This window comes from Rhineura floridana, chromosome 7, assembly GCF_030035675.1.
Source record: "Rhineura floridana isolate rRhiFlo1 chromosome 7, rRhiFlo1.hap2, whole genome shotgun sequence".
Taxonomy (NCBI): Eukaryota; Metazoa; Chordata; class Lepidosauria; order Squamata; family Rhineuridae; genus Rhineura; species Rhineura floridana.
Window position 1 is genome coordinate 129,886,532 of NC_084486.1, and position 15,234 is coordinate 129,901,765.

The 15,234-nt window shown below is 41.7% G+C and overlaps 1 protein-coding gene across 1 annotated transcript in view; it reads right to left on the reverse strand.

Annotated features, from left to right (window-relative positions):
- Positions 1-10,505: 10,505 nt before the first annotated feature.
- Positions 10,506-15,234, reverse strand: part of BCHE (butyrylcholinesterase) — a 91,816-nt gene continuing 87,087 nt past the window's right edge. Inside the window, exon 4 of the mRNA XM_061637225.1 lies at positions 10,506-13,423. Within this exon, the coding sequence (XP_061493209.1) occupies positions 13,299-13,423 (125 nt within the window). The 3' untranslated portion in view covers positions 10,506-13,298. The remainder of the gene's footprint in view (positions 13,424-15,234) is intronic.

The window sequence follows — 15,234 nt, forward strand, 5'->3', positions numbered from 1 at the left end:
GTGGCTGGATTCGCCCCCAAATACTCACCCAATAGAACTCAAGAACGAATGAAACAAGATGGAGAATGGAGAATATTTATTTCTAACACGTGCACATGGAGAAGTAGCAAGCTAGTTCTGGCAAACTATGCCTTGCTGGCCTTTTTATCAACTTTGTTTTACTAATTATGCATGCATCATTATCATCATAATTACATCACGTTAATCCCTACCCATCTTCTTCTGGTAACGTCCCCTCGCTTCCATATCCATATATGGAACTTGTTTTTCACACTATTCCACCTTGAATGTTGCAACAATATTTGATACTTTTCTACAATACAGCTGGACATTGCAACTAAAGCCTGAGACCTTATCTTTGCAAACGCAGCTTTAAACAAACAATGAAAATGCAAGTTAGCAAATTAGCATTTCTTCTAACACACACACAAGTAAATTAACTGTCAGCATTTTAGCACACAAGCAAGTCATACTGTGCTACAATTTCAAACAGGCCCAACACTTTTTACTTTAACCAAACAAGGCAATTAAGCAAAATACATTTTTAATTCAAACAAATGAAGTCCATTGTCACAGGAGGACAAAATTAGTTCAATGAGGATGACTGAGCATGTACCGTGGCCATGTCATGTTAACTGGTTGTTGGGAGAGAGGATGGGAAAATGGGAGATGGAGAATGGAATTTCCTAGAAGAGGACATTGCTTGCTGGGTGGCATCCTGAACAGTAGCATACCACTTTGTAACAGTTTGTTTCAGGTCCCACTCATACATTTTATATTTGTGTTAGCTTCATAAAGTTTGCCTGATCCACATGGAGAGCTGTTTCACACAAAAGGCACTGCTTGCAGGAACCCCCACCACATGGAACAAGTTAGGATGGAAGCTGCATTGTTTAAATATATCGTAAGTTGTATATCTTTCTGACATAAAATAAGTACCACCTGAGTTAGTTACTTTTGGGAATAGGTGAGGAGCTCCCATGGGGAAGGGTCACAGCTCAGTGGTAGAACATCTGCTTTGCATTCCAAAGGTCCCAGTTTCAATCCCTGGCATCTCCAGGTAGGGCTGGGAGGGACCTGACTGAAACTCTGGAGAGTCACTGACAATCAGTGTTGACGATACCGACTTAAATAGACCCATGATCTGACTCAGTGTAAAGCTGCATCCTATGGAACCACATGGCTACAGAAAATTAGAAGCCGTATATCAGCATATATGAGATCCTTTTAAAAGCCTTGTGTGGGCATGTCCTTAAGGGCCTCTTCAGTGTTCCAATTTTCATTTGCTAGTGCACCCATTAATCAATCCTGAGACAATAGTATTAATGGGCCTATTCTAAGGAGTTCTCAGATCTGTGGATGTCCTCCCAGCATACTTATATCTGATTCAGGGATAGATTTATAAAGCTGCCATATACCAAATGATTCAGATTCCTGCTCCTTCCTTCCTACCCCCAGCATCACAGCCTTGAACATGTTTAATGCAAGGGAAGGGTGGACACCAATGGCAAGCTGCATTTTTTTTCATGCAGGCTGGTCGGTGGAAGACTTAGGGCACAGTTCTAAGGCAGCTTTCTGCCCATTGGCCTACTTGTTCTCCCAACATTTGCAGTGCAGAACTAGCTAGTTTGTCAACCCCAGGGGCTGAGTAGGAATCTTCCCTGTTCAACCTAAACTGGCTTGGGGGGAAAGGGAGGGAGTGACTGTCTACCTTGCAGTGCTGAGGGAATGGCCTCCTTCAGGCATAGGCTGAATGATTTGGCAAAGGTGTTGTTTTCTGAAATTGACAGTGGCTAGGAGATCCCCTATTCCAGAACTACAGTACCTAGAGTGGTTTAACAATCAATCCCTCTTCCCGCAGAACTCTAGGAATTATAGCTCTTTGAGGGGGAATAGGGGTCTCCTAACATCTCTCAGCACCCTTAACTAACTACAGTTCCCAGGATTCTTTGGGGAAAGCCATAACAGTTTAAAGGGGTATAATGCCATTTTAAATAGGCCTAAGCATGCACATTTCACAACCAGACAATTTGTTCATATTTATGCTAGAGTCACCAGGTTCAATCCCTGTGACTGATCCTATACCTTTAGGAGAAGAGAAAGTCAGCCAAGTGGAGGTGTTCTTGCAACCCTGTAATGGGAAAAACCACAAGGTGGGATTCTCCATCCCCCTTGCACAACTTTTAAAGATACAAAAGAGCTCTTGGTTGCCAGGCCCAGCCTCCAAGAGGTCTTCTGTATCTTTAAAAGTTGTGGAGGGGGAAGGGAGAATCCCACCTTGTGGTTTTTCCCATTACAGGGTTGCAAGAACACCTGCACTTGGCTGACTTTCTTTTCTCCTAAAGATACAGGGTCAGTCTCAGGGATTGAACCTGGAAACCCTAATTTATACTCAGGTGTCTGATTATGTGCATAAACCCAAAGTAAGCATGAGAAGACACCTCCAGCTTTTCTGATGTTATAGTTTTCAGCATGGAAGTAATTTACAGTTGTAGTCCATGACAGCACACTTAAGGAAAAAAGAATGAACTGAACAATCTTTTTTCTTTTCTTTTTTTAAAGTGTCATGCTTAAAAAGAAAAAAAAACCTGTGAATTAAAAAAAGAATATGCACTTGACCAAAAATGGGAAGGTACTAAGAGGTCAATGAACCAGGGTTAAAAGATGGCAGAAAACTTTCTTACATAAACAAAGCTGAATTTAATGGCTGCCAAAAAGGAATTGGGTGATCTTGAAATATGGAGAGAGAAAAGTTGACTGAATGGAAAGATTCCGAACATTTATCTTGGGAGAAAGAACAGATGAGTGTGGGAAGCTTTAGATGTGGAAGTGAACAAAAAAGCATGTGATGGAATGCATCATTGGAAAGCTGGAGGCTGAATATAAATTACAAAGTAGAAAGAGAACAAGGTCATAAAGAGGTATATCTTTGCAACTGAAGCATGTCACGGTGAACTGAGGATATTCCAGCCAGTCTTCAGGATTGGAGATCGTGTTTGTAGTTACTTAGAAAAGGTCAGCATTACAGTCCAGGGGCAATTGGCCAAGAGCAGAAGAGTAACCCTTTCTTCTGTAGTGCCTTGAAATGGTTGGGTAGGTGACATTCAGGGTAGTGAAAATGGAACAAAGGGAGAGAATAAGAACATAAGAAGAGCGCTGCTGGAGCAGGCCGAAGGCCCACTCAGTCCAGCATCTTGTTCTCACAGCAGTCTCCCCACTTGCGATTCCCAGGTATTCAGAAGCATAGTGCCGCCGACAGTGGAAGTAGAACATAGCCATGGCTGGCTAGTACCCATTGACAGCCTTGATAGCAATTTCAGGGGACATATTGGCAAGTTTCAAGGGGAGGCTTAGTGGGTAACAAGGTAGTGGACTCCCCCCCCCTTCATTTTTGCCACTCCAAGTGGCAGTGGAGATCCTTGTGGCAGCCACTGACTATTGGCCACCATTTTAACACACAAAGCCTGCTCAGAACAATGCTAAGGAACAGCAAATGATCCCAGAGATTGTTGTGGGGAAACTGGCCACCCCCCTCTACCACCAGCTGCTTTTTTTTTTTACAATGTCCATGATGCAGCCTCAATCTAAGGGGCATCTTGGAGAAAACTGGCAATCTCTGCTTAACATAACAATATACATAAGAGCCCTGCTAGATCAGACTGAAGATCTAGTCCAACATCCTGTTCTCACAGTGGCCAAGCTGCCTATGGGAAGCCCACAAGCAGAATTTGAGGGCAAAAGCACTCTGTCTTCCTGAGATTTGCAGTAACTGGCATTCAATAAAACAGTAAAGGGAAAATCACTACTAAATAAGCTCCCCATCTCTCACATGGATCAGGCCAGTGACCCATGCAGTCCAGCATCCTGTTCTCACAGAGGCCAACCAGATGCCCATGGAAAACCCAAAAGCAGAACCTGAGTACAAAGAGCACTCTCCCCTCCTGTTACTTCCAGCACCTGGTATTGGGAAGCATTCTGCCTCCAGCTATGAGGCTAGGGTTGCCAGGTTCAGGGCCTGAGATTGATCCTGTACCTTTAGGAGAAGAAAAAGTCAGCCAAGTGCAGGTGTTCTTGCAACAGTGTAATGGGAAAAACCACAAGGTGGAATTCTCCCTCCCCCTGCACAATTTTTAAAGATACAGAAGACCTCTTGGTTGCCAAGCTCGGTCTCCAAGAGATCTTCTGTATCTTTAAAAGTTGTGCAGGAAGAAGGAGAACATCGCCACCCAGGGAAGGAGAGCCTGCTGTTGCTGCTGCTGTTGGAACACCACCTCCACCACCCTTCCCAGTGGGACTGCTGCCTGGCAGACGTGCCTCCTGCAGGACCAGGTCCCGGGTACCCAGCCAGCTGTGACTAATTTCCATCACCTGTCCCTCTTTGGAGGAATACATAAGCCGGCTGGCTGAGGTGGCCTGGGAGACCCAGTGCCTGCAGGAAGGAGGAGAACATCGCCACCCAGGGAAGGAGAGCCTGCTGTTGCTGCTGCTGTTGGAACACCACCTCCACCACCCTTCCCAGTGGGACTGCTGCCTGGCAGATGTGCCTCCTGCAGGACCAGGTCCCGGGTACCCAGCCAGCTGTGACTAATTTCCATCACCTGTCCCTCTTTGGAGGGATACATAAGCCGGCTGGCTGAGGTGGCCTGGGAGACCCAGTGCCTGCAGGAAGAAGGAGAACATCGCCACCCAGGGAAGGAGAGCCTGCTGTTGCTGCTGCTGTTGGAACACCACCTCCACCACCCTTCCCAGTGGGACTGCTGCCTGGCAGACGTGCCTCCTGCAGGACCAGGTCCCAGGTACCCAGCCAGCTGGGACTAATTTCCATCACCTGTCCCTCTTTGGAGGGATACATAAGCCGGCTGGCTGAGGTGGCCTGGGTTTTTGTCTCTTGTTTTGTTTTTGTTTTCTTTTGGGTGCCATTGGTTTTAGCTATGGGTGGGTTCGGTTTCGTTTTATATTGTAGTTCTTGGGTTTTTATTTAGTTTGTATGTTGTATTTTACTTTATCTTGTATGCTGCCTAGAGTGGCTGCTTGTGCGGCCAGATAGGCGGCATAGAAATAAAATTTATTATTATTATTATTATTATTAATTCCACCTTGTGGTTTCTCCCATTGCAGGGTTGCAAGAACACCTGCACTTGGCTCACTTTCTCTTCTCCTAAAGATACAGGATCAGTCTCAGGCCCTGTACCTGGCAACCCTATATGAGGCAGAGCATAGCCATCATGGCTAGCAGCCATTGAAAGCCCTATCCTCCATCAGAGGATATCATCTACTGCCTATGGATGTGGTGGAGATTTTTTTGAGGGGAAGATTTCACTCATCCCTATCTCCAGATTCTCACTAATCTGAAGGAATCAAACACTTTGTTTCCTGTCCACCTTTCTACCATGGCTCCTTGTAAGGCTCACATAATAGCCTTGTTCACATATTATACTGAATACAGGTACAAGCTGTTTCTACATACGTAGAAGTTTTTATGTGAATGAGTATACACTTGTTGATTTGTACAACTCAGCTATTGTGGGCACAGGCACATAGACTGCACATTCACTGAATGTTTCATGCAACTTAACTGTTGGTGTATACAGGTATACAAATTGTACACTTGTTGGATACAATGTGTGGGCAGCTAATTAACTAGGATTATGACCCTGCAAAGCAAAGCAAACCTAACTGTTTCTCTCACAGACACACACACACACACCTAAGTCAGAAAATATAATAAAACATAATGCTGTGGCATAAACATAAACTTCATATTCATTCTGTCTCTTGATACTAAATAGCTAACCTGGCACAGTACTCTTCCAAAGGAGAATATGCTCATTTTATTATATCCCACCTTTCCTCAAAAGAGCTCAAGGCAATATACATGGTTCTCTTCTTCTCCATTTTATACACTCCCCAACCCTGTGAGGCAGGTTAGGCTGAGAGGCAGTAACTGGCCTGAGATCAACCAGTGAGCTTTGTACTTTAGTACCAATTTGAACCCTCATCCCATGGGTCCTAATCTAACTAACCACCACATCACATGGGCTGAAAAGAGCAGATGTTACAGATGACACAGAGCTAATGCTAAATGCTAAAAGTAGAATCACAACAACTAGTTCTCCTTGGATGCAATTTAGGATTCTTGGTTCAGCTGACAGATAATGAGATAAACACACACCTGGCAAGTTGGGTGTGTGTGACCAGGTGCTCCCTGTGATTGATAATTTGGCAACCCCACATCACAGAATTACAGGCTGCAGGTAGAGATGAGGAAAAATTTGATTGCTTGCATTTAAAGGCAAACTTACCTAATTTGCACTTTCCAAATCAATATATGAACCAAAACATAGCCATCTTTCAAAATCCACGCTTCTCCAAATGTTGAAGTACAGGTCTCCAGTAGGGATGGGTGAGAATGTTGATTCAGTTTGCATTTGAAGCCAAATATATCAAATGTGCATGTTCCAAAACAATATGAGTACTGAAAAACAGCTATCCTTTGAAATTCACACTTGTTTGAATTTTGTGATGCAGTTCTCCAACCAAACAGTGCTTACAAAACTGCATTTATTAGGGGAAAGACTGCATAAAAATGAATATATGAGTGAAAATAATATGCAAAAATGTGTTATATGATGATAAATGGCTTGCAAAAATGTGTATGTTAGCCAGAACAACCTACAAAAATGTGATTTATTAGGAGAAATTCACACTAAAATGCTGGAAGATTTTCATGAGGATTTTTTAAAAAAACAAAAAACTGCAAATTATTGCAGAAATGTGGAGAACTGAAGATTGGAAAAATGAGAAGTGAAATTGACAGATCATTCCATCCCTATTCTCCAGCCAAGTAATGTGTACAAAAATGCACATACTAGGGTAACCCGTGCATAAAAATGCATATAAATATGCATTAAACAAGGGGAAATAGTTTTGCAAAAATTTGCATATTAGGCAAAATTGCATACAAAGATGTGTTTGTTAGGAGAAATTCACACTAAAATGCTGCTGAATTTTCATAAGAACTTTTTAAAAAAAATGCAAACTGATGTGGAAATGTGGAAAACTGAAACGAGAAGAAATCGAGAGAAACCAAAATAGACAGATTTGCCTATTCCTAGTTCAGGGTTCCCTATATAGTGGGGGGGAATACTGTTAAACTAATTTAAGGTGCTGCAGAAGATGCACCCTTAAAGTTGGCATGGTACTAACCAACCACAAAACAAAACCAAGAAAAAGAAACAGTCTCTGTCACCAGTTAAGTTATTCCTTTACCAGCAACATTCTAAGAACAATTGCACAGTGTTCTCCCCCCAAACAAAAACAACACCTACACATGTAAATGACTGCTTAGAGATGAAAACAAAGCATGCACAAAAGAGGGAGGGGGAGAGGAAGATATTTCTAAATGATATCAGAGACTTTCTTGTAACGACTCAAGTTCTCACTCCACCCACTGAAAATCCATTGGCATGCGGCCTTTAATCCAGATGGATCTGGCTTGCTAAACGTATCCAACTGCAAATGTCTGTACCACAGGTGCTTGGTTTTGTAACTCTGAGCTGGCCAAAAGCAGACAGATTTATTGGCCTTGGGGCTGCTTTTCACTGGCACTGTAAAAGGAAGCACGTTGGTAAAAATAGACTTGATATCCTGCTTTGCTCGTGCATCTCTCTGGATGATGGAAAGTGTTGTTGCACGTAGACAAAAGCAGCCCCCAAACAAATAGCCACTGTCAATGCATGAGCTACCACAGTCACTCAGCAATTTTTTAACCCAAAGAAAGAGCAACTATTATTTGAAAAGCTATCACAGACAGACAGACCTCAGCAGAAGCTGAATTTCATAGTTAGTAGGATATTGCCTATTATTATTATTATTATTATTATTGCAAGCTCATGCAGATCTCTTCTAAGCTTCTATGTCAAAGCTCTTAATTCCTTTGCCAAGCACATGACTCTTTTGCTGTAATGGTTTCATGACATGATTGCCATGAAAACATTCAAAGAATGTCAAAGGTAGTGTTGACAGATAAAGTCTTCTCAACTGGGGGGGGGGGCATCAAGACCATCCAAATGTATATAGCATGTTTGAGGTGGATTAAGGAATAGTCCAGTGGTAGATCCATTGAGCAGATCAGGGATTCATATCCAAGGAGCCCAAATATGATGGTGTCAATTTCAAAATTCAGTGAACTTTTCATAATTTAGATTTTGATGTCATTGTTTTTTTTACTTTAACTTTCTTATTCCAGAATTAAAATTTGACCTCCAAATACAAATGTTAGCTGTTTTGATTGAGGCTGCCACCTCAATCCCAGTAAACTCGGCAGAAGTGAATAAAAGTGTATAGGATTGTTCTGCAAATGATTGACTGAAGTTTAAAAAACATTACTGCACTCTATTGCAGTTCATTGATTAGTTACTGCCAGATGTTGACAGCTGCATGTCAGTTTTTGTCAAAAACTAATTGATACTGTATATCAGCTGTCAGAGAATATTAGCAGGGAATAAAATGAAGGGGGCATTCATTACAAGTCTGTGGAAGGATGTCCTGAGGAAAAGTGGATCACTGGGAAAGGATATTTTGTGATCAACATCTTCCATTTGTAATTTGAAGACAAGGCTTCCTGCCCCTTGATCTGGCTATCATCTCCCGATTGCTGTTTCACAGCACCAAAATATACCTCCTAAAGCACAATCTATGTGTAACATAGATTACATGGTTATAAAACAGTGATTGCTTAGGCCAGCCCTACCATTAAGCAGAGAGATTGGGCTGCCTCAGGCGACTGATTTGGGTGCTATGAAAGGGCAGCAGGTTTTTTTAGTTATTTAATACATGATGTATTTTTATTGCTGAGGATGGGGAGAAGAGCTTATGTGATGTTCTGCCTCGGGTGTCAAAATGCCTTAGCTGGCTTTGAGCACTATGCACTTTGGCTTTGTGTGTTTGTGTGTGCACTTAGAAATTCAAGGACATGTATTCAGCCGTTGTGGTGTGAAACCCTCTATAACAGGGATGGGGAGCTTCAGACCTGGAGGCCAAATGCAGTCCTCCAGGCTGCACTATCTGGCCTTCAAGACTTTGCTCAGGCTGCACATCCTCCTGAGTCACACCCCTCACCGGGCCTGCTTTGCACCCTCCTCAGATGGTTATGCCTGGCTGGAATATGTCTTTGAACTGAAAATCATTCTTGCTTGACCAGATAGAGGACAGAGAGGGATGTGTGCATGGAAACTACTAGCCTACTGTACAAAGGTAGAATTAACATTCAGTGTTCTGCTCACTTTTGCCACCTGCCCTGCCCACCACTGACATGCTGCCCCTGGAAAGGAATGTGGTAAGGATGGAAAGATCTGTTAGTTTCAGTTCTCTCAGCTTCTCATTTTTCCAGTCTCAGTTCTGCGCATTTCTGCAGCAATTTGCAGATTTATTTTAAAATCCGCATGGAAATCTTTCAGCATTTTAGTGTGAATTTCTCCTAATAAACACATCTTTTAGGCAGTTTCGATTAATGTACGCATTTTTGCAAGCAATTTCTCCTAACCATTTTTTGTATATTATTTTCATTTTTATGCTCACTTATCCCTATCATATGCATTTTTGGAAGCGTTGCTTGGTTGAAGAACTGCATTGCAAAATGTGGATAAAAGCAAGTTTCAAAGGATGGCTGTGTTTCAGTTCTCATTGTGCTTTGGAAAATGTGAATTTGATCAATTTGGATTTAAATGTAAATTTAATTGAATTTCTCCCCCATCCCTTGAAGGTGATCCTTGGGTTGAAAACAGTTCCCCACCCTATTGTCTAAGGTGTCTCATTCAGCTTTTTAAATAGTTTTTTTAAAGTATCTTTAGGGTGCAATTCTATAGCTGTTTATGCCAGGCTGAGGGCAGTTAGTATATGGCAGATCCTAGCTAAGTCCCAACTCAGCTGGGCTATGACAGCTTAAGTCCCTCAGCCCAGCTCAGCCATGGCTGAGCCAGCAAAGCCCCACCCTCCCCAGCTCAGCCGGGGCTCAGTGGAGATTGGGATAAATTAAGCTGGTGCAAGTCCCCAAAAGGGGCATTCTGGGTGTGTGGCTGGGGCAGGACCACAGCAAGGAGGACTTACAGCATATCCTATACCTGTTCAGCTCAGTCATGTGATCTCCAGACTTGGCATAAATTAAGTTGGGTAAAAGGTTGTGGGCTGAGCTGGCATTCTCCCCCTCCCAAGGGCTCCTGAAGGGAGTTAGGATCTGGTGTCCTCTGAGCCGGCATAATTTCAGCCGGTTTACTTTACGCTGGCTTCCTTTATGTAGGATTCTTCTGTCCATTTTTCTTTCTTTCTTTTCCTAGAAGCCATTTAAAATAAGAATTACTATACTTCTATCTTAGTGAAGAATGTAACTAAGTAGAATTTACTGTATTGAATGGGTTATGCAGGATTTCTGTGAGGATTTTTTTAACGCATTCCCTCATGCGTTAAAAAAATTGAACTACACCATCTGTGAAGACCAAAAAATTGACACACCAACAGCTGAAAGGTTTTTCAGTGAGTTTTATTACAGTTTTTTTGTTTGCCTTTGTCCACAGCCTATTCTTTTATTAAGTCTCATTTTACATGGAATTGCTTATAAACTTTGGAGAGTCTTGTCTCAAAATATGTGCTCTTGTCCCTTTCCCCCCCTAAGATAAAGATAGAAACAAAAGTACACAGGATTCTAAAGTAGCAATATGTCTGATGCAGTGTGTCAGCCAGAAGCCTTGGCAAAGTACCTGTGGGTTCAAAGTTGGTACCCAAATCCATCGAGATAATCCTGGATGGAGAGGAAAGATCCAGTGGTATGAACAGACCATGAAATTTAAGAGACATCTCCAAATATGCAATCATAGATATCACATTCTCTATGGTAGTAGCAGCTGACTAGCAGGGAGGGGGTGGTCATGTATCTAATCAGTATCACTGCTGCTTACCAGAAGGGAGAGGTGTGAGGACATCAGTGCTGTGTGGGGTGGGAGTGCCAGAGTGGCTTAAGTGGTGTGTGTGCCTGCACAGCACGGATGTCTCTGTCACCTCCCTCTTCCCTGTTCTCCTTGCTGGTAAGCAGTAGCAACCCTGCTACCAGGACGTCAGGTGCAGGGTCCCTCCCCTGCCTACCGGCCTCTACAGCTCTGTGGAAATGAAATCACAAAAGTACCCATGGGAATCACCTATCTGTTCTGACAGACAGTTGACGCTGGATCCAAGCAGCCTGGGTTCAACTTCTACCTCTGTATGCTAATTTGATGCTTGCAGCATCCTATTGAATACAGTCGAGTCCTCTGTTCAAATGTGCATGTCCACAGCTGAATACAGACCCTCCCCCATAGCCAGCTCATGACCTATGGAATGGTTCCCCTTGCACTAAGGGAGGCTCCTCTGTTATGAGCTGTGAACTCTTCTCTCCCTGATGAGTAAGGGGGTGCGGTTAAAGAGTGTTATCTCAGCAAATCTAGTAATGCATCGTTTTTTCCATCACTAACCCACCTCAGACTGTAGCACAGAGGGGCAGCAAGAGGAGAGTTTGAAGGGATAGTCATGTGACAAGACCTTTTGCCTGCTATAGGCGCCATCACTATTCCAGGTGTTCTGTTTCATCTCAGCCCCAAATTCTTGGATGCTTCACCAAACTGCAGTGGTAGAGTTAGGTTATTTTGGACTGTAGATTTAGGCCGCAATCCAATTCATGCCTACTCAGGAGTAAGCTCCATTGGGTTTAATGGGTCTTACTCCCAGGTAAGTGTTTCTTGAATTGCAGCCTTAGTGCATTTAATGTGAGCTGACTTCAGGTGGTGGAGAAAAATACTGAATTACTCCTAGGGATGATGAAGAATTTCATTTGGTCTGCATTTTTAAGTGAACATACCTAATTCACACCTCTGCACATACATGGGCCAGAACATGTTTATCTTTCAGATTTTGCACCTCTTCACATTTTGTAATGCGGCTCTCAGCTCAAAAAGGATATCAAAATGCATTTGAAAATGCCTGTTTCAAGATGAAATATGTTTAGAAAGGCATACACTGAGATAAAATACATATTCGAATATGCACTTTGTGATAAAACACTAAGTATTTTTAAATTAATTTTTGTATGGATTTTAAAAAATGTAATTGAACATTAATGTGGAAATGGGATGGAATGGACTTATGAATAAACATATGCAAAACTGACACAGACAAGATATAGACTGATCCATCTGTCTATTCTTACTAACTTCACAGGGGTATTGCGAGACCAAATAAATTTATAATTCCAAAGCACTTCACAAATTATTTGCACTTTGCACATGAGCAATTGGTAATAGAAATAGTGCTCTTTGTCAGTGGGTGATAGGCTCTGTGGAATGGGATTACGGGACAAAGAAAGGTTCACCTGAATAGCTCTCCGTTTGATCTAGTGTAAAGAAATAATTATGTTCTCCTTATGCCCTAATGGGAAAAAGATTGGTGTAATTTGACAATGAGCATTCCCCAGAATGTTTAATTTCAAGGAGTGAGACATTCAGATTTAGAAACCTCTTTAACAAGAAAATAACATTTTTTTTTCTTTTCTGTAAACTTGGCAACTCTTGATAGGTTCCCAACAACAAAATTACAGCTGAAGCAGGATTAAAATGCTTTGACATTGCAGTTGGAGATCTGAGCCAATGGAGCTTTTGATGGCAGCGTTATAGAATACTGATGTTTCTGCTGTGTGCTTTAAGGTAAAATAAATATTGCATTTATCTGTTAACACATTACAAATATTTCTTTGAATTGAAACTTACTTGTCCTAATCTATCTCAGGAGACACATATGTACAAACAGCTTATACACATGTATCATTTCATGGATTGGGAACTGCAGGTATAAATGGGCTGTGCATTCAGACAGACATTTAAATGCATACTTAAAGAAGGATGCTATCTGTCTGTGCTGCATCACTTGGAACGGGATGCACATCCTGACGTGCATTCAAAATTCCATCCTTATGTTTGTACAACTAGTCATATGTTAGCACCTCTTTTTGCATGCAGCTTGAGTTGGATTGGGGCCGTTATACATCTAACAGTAATCCTCAGTTTAATTGCTCTAGGTTTGTCTTGCATTTCCCAAAGCTTGAAAGGGAAGAAGCATGGACTGATATAAATTGAAACAGACCTGGGACACAAGTATATTTGTGACGTGTCACTGAGCCTGCATAGCATGCCTTATTGCTGGATATGCTACATTACCTATGTCCATGTTTGCCTTGATCTTTGACAATAAAGACATTCCTGAAGGACTGAAACTTTTAATTAGAGACCTGCACAGTTTTTCTTCTTACTAGCATAATCATTAAATTGATTTTTCCAGTCCATCATGTAATTGTTCCAGCGAAGGAATCCTGCTTTCCACTCTTGTTCTGCTTCATCAATATTGCCTGTAAAACATGGAATGGGTGGCATTAATCTAAATTTAAATCTTTGTACATTAATTGAAAAATAATTCTGATTACCAATGCCATTTCCCTCTAGATACACCATAGACTCATACGCCTTCCCTTTTGTCACCTGATTTATTGCAAATTCAAAGGGTAATGTTTTATCTATGGATCTTGAGATAATCAGTTAGAGTGAAGAATTATTCTTCTGGATCAATATTCAGTATCATATAGATTTCATTTTTGACTTTTACACCCATTTGACATTTACCAAGCGGCTTATGCTTCAGGAGGGATAGGCAATTGGCAACTTGGGTCCAGATACAGACTTCCAGTTAGGGCAGGGATGGGGAAACTTGCAGCCCTCCAAATGCCATTCCACTTGTATCAATCTCGGCCATCATGATCAATGGCCAAGGATTATGGGAACTGTAGTCCAACAATATCTGGAGAGTCACCGTGTTCCCATCCCTGAACTAGGACAATGCAATGGATTTCCTTTCGGAAACAAAACAAATTAAAAAAAAATCACCTATTCCCAGTTGCAAAAAGGTGTCCTAAATATAGCAGTGAGTTTCCAAAAGAAAAAAAAAGGGATAACTTATTTGGTTATATTTGACAATATATTTATATTTGACAGATAAAATAGCTCTACAGAATCACTAAGAATAGGCAATAGATAGCACTATAGTTACACACAGTAGCAAGCCAGTATGCAACTTAGGACCTATTAGCACTATATACTTAAAGCAGTATTATACCATTTTAAGCAGTCATGGCTTCCCCAAAGAATCCTGGGAACTGTAGTTGTTAGGGGTGCTGAGAGTTATAAGGAGACCCCTATTCCCCTCACAGAGTTCCAGTTCCCAGAGTGGTTGAACAATCAATCCTTCTTCCCAGGGAGCTCTGGGAACTGAAGCTCATGTGAGGGGAAGAAGTGTTTCCTAACAACTCTCATCATCCTCAACAAACTTCAGTACCTAGGACTTTTGGGGAAAAGCCATAACTGTTTAATGCAGCTTTAAACATATAACCCCAATGGGGTCTTAGTGATGACCAAGCCTATTTTACATGAGGTAGGATCTGAAGAAGGAAGCAAGTATCCATAAAAGCATCCAGCCACAAATATCCATTTGTGTGGATAAATGACCTGAACATGTGATGCAGCTGTTCAGTAGGAGAGAGATATCCACAAAAATGTTTGGGAGGAAATAGGGTTCTGTTGAATCCTTTGCTGATGTCCTCACTGAAGGCAATGAGGAGTTCTCTCCATCTCTCTTCAGGCATTCTATACTAAAACTTAAGCAAACACAGTGGGGAGAAGTGCATTAGTTTCCCCTGTTACTATACCAGTCACCCTCCACAAGTTGGAGGACAAACAGGAGTACTCGTGGAGGCTCCCTATGTAATTTAATAATGCTGGATAATAAGAGTACTAATACACGTGAAAAGACTCCACAAGTATAGGGATTTCCTAGAGGTTGTGCTCTAGAGGTTTGCCCTTCAATGTATGGAGAGTGACGTGAACAGTGACTTGTCCTCTCTATCGCTCCTCACTTAAATCTCAATATTGAACACTTGCAGAGGTGTTACTTGTTTTTCTTCCATTTATAAGTTCCCCAATAAAAATATTCTGTAGGTGACATACACAGTAAAATATACAAAATCAAAACACACAGTAATAAGCCAACCCCCTATATCTTAAGGGAAGTTGGAGAACCTCAGATTTCAATCTGAATTCAGACAGTGCCATCACCGTCATCTATAAATTCATGTCTTAATAAATATGCTGATAATATTTTATAATCCTG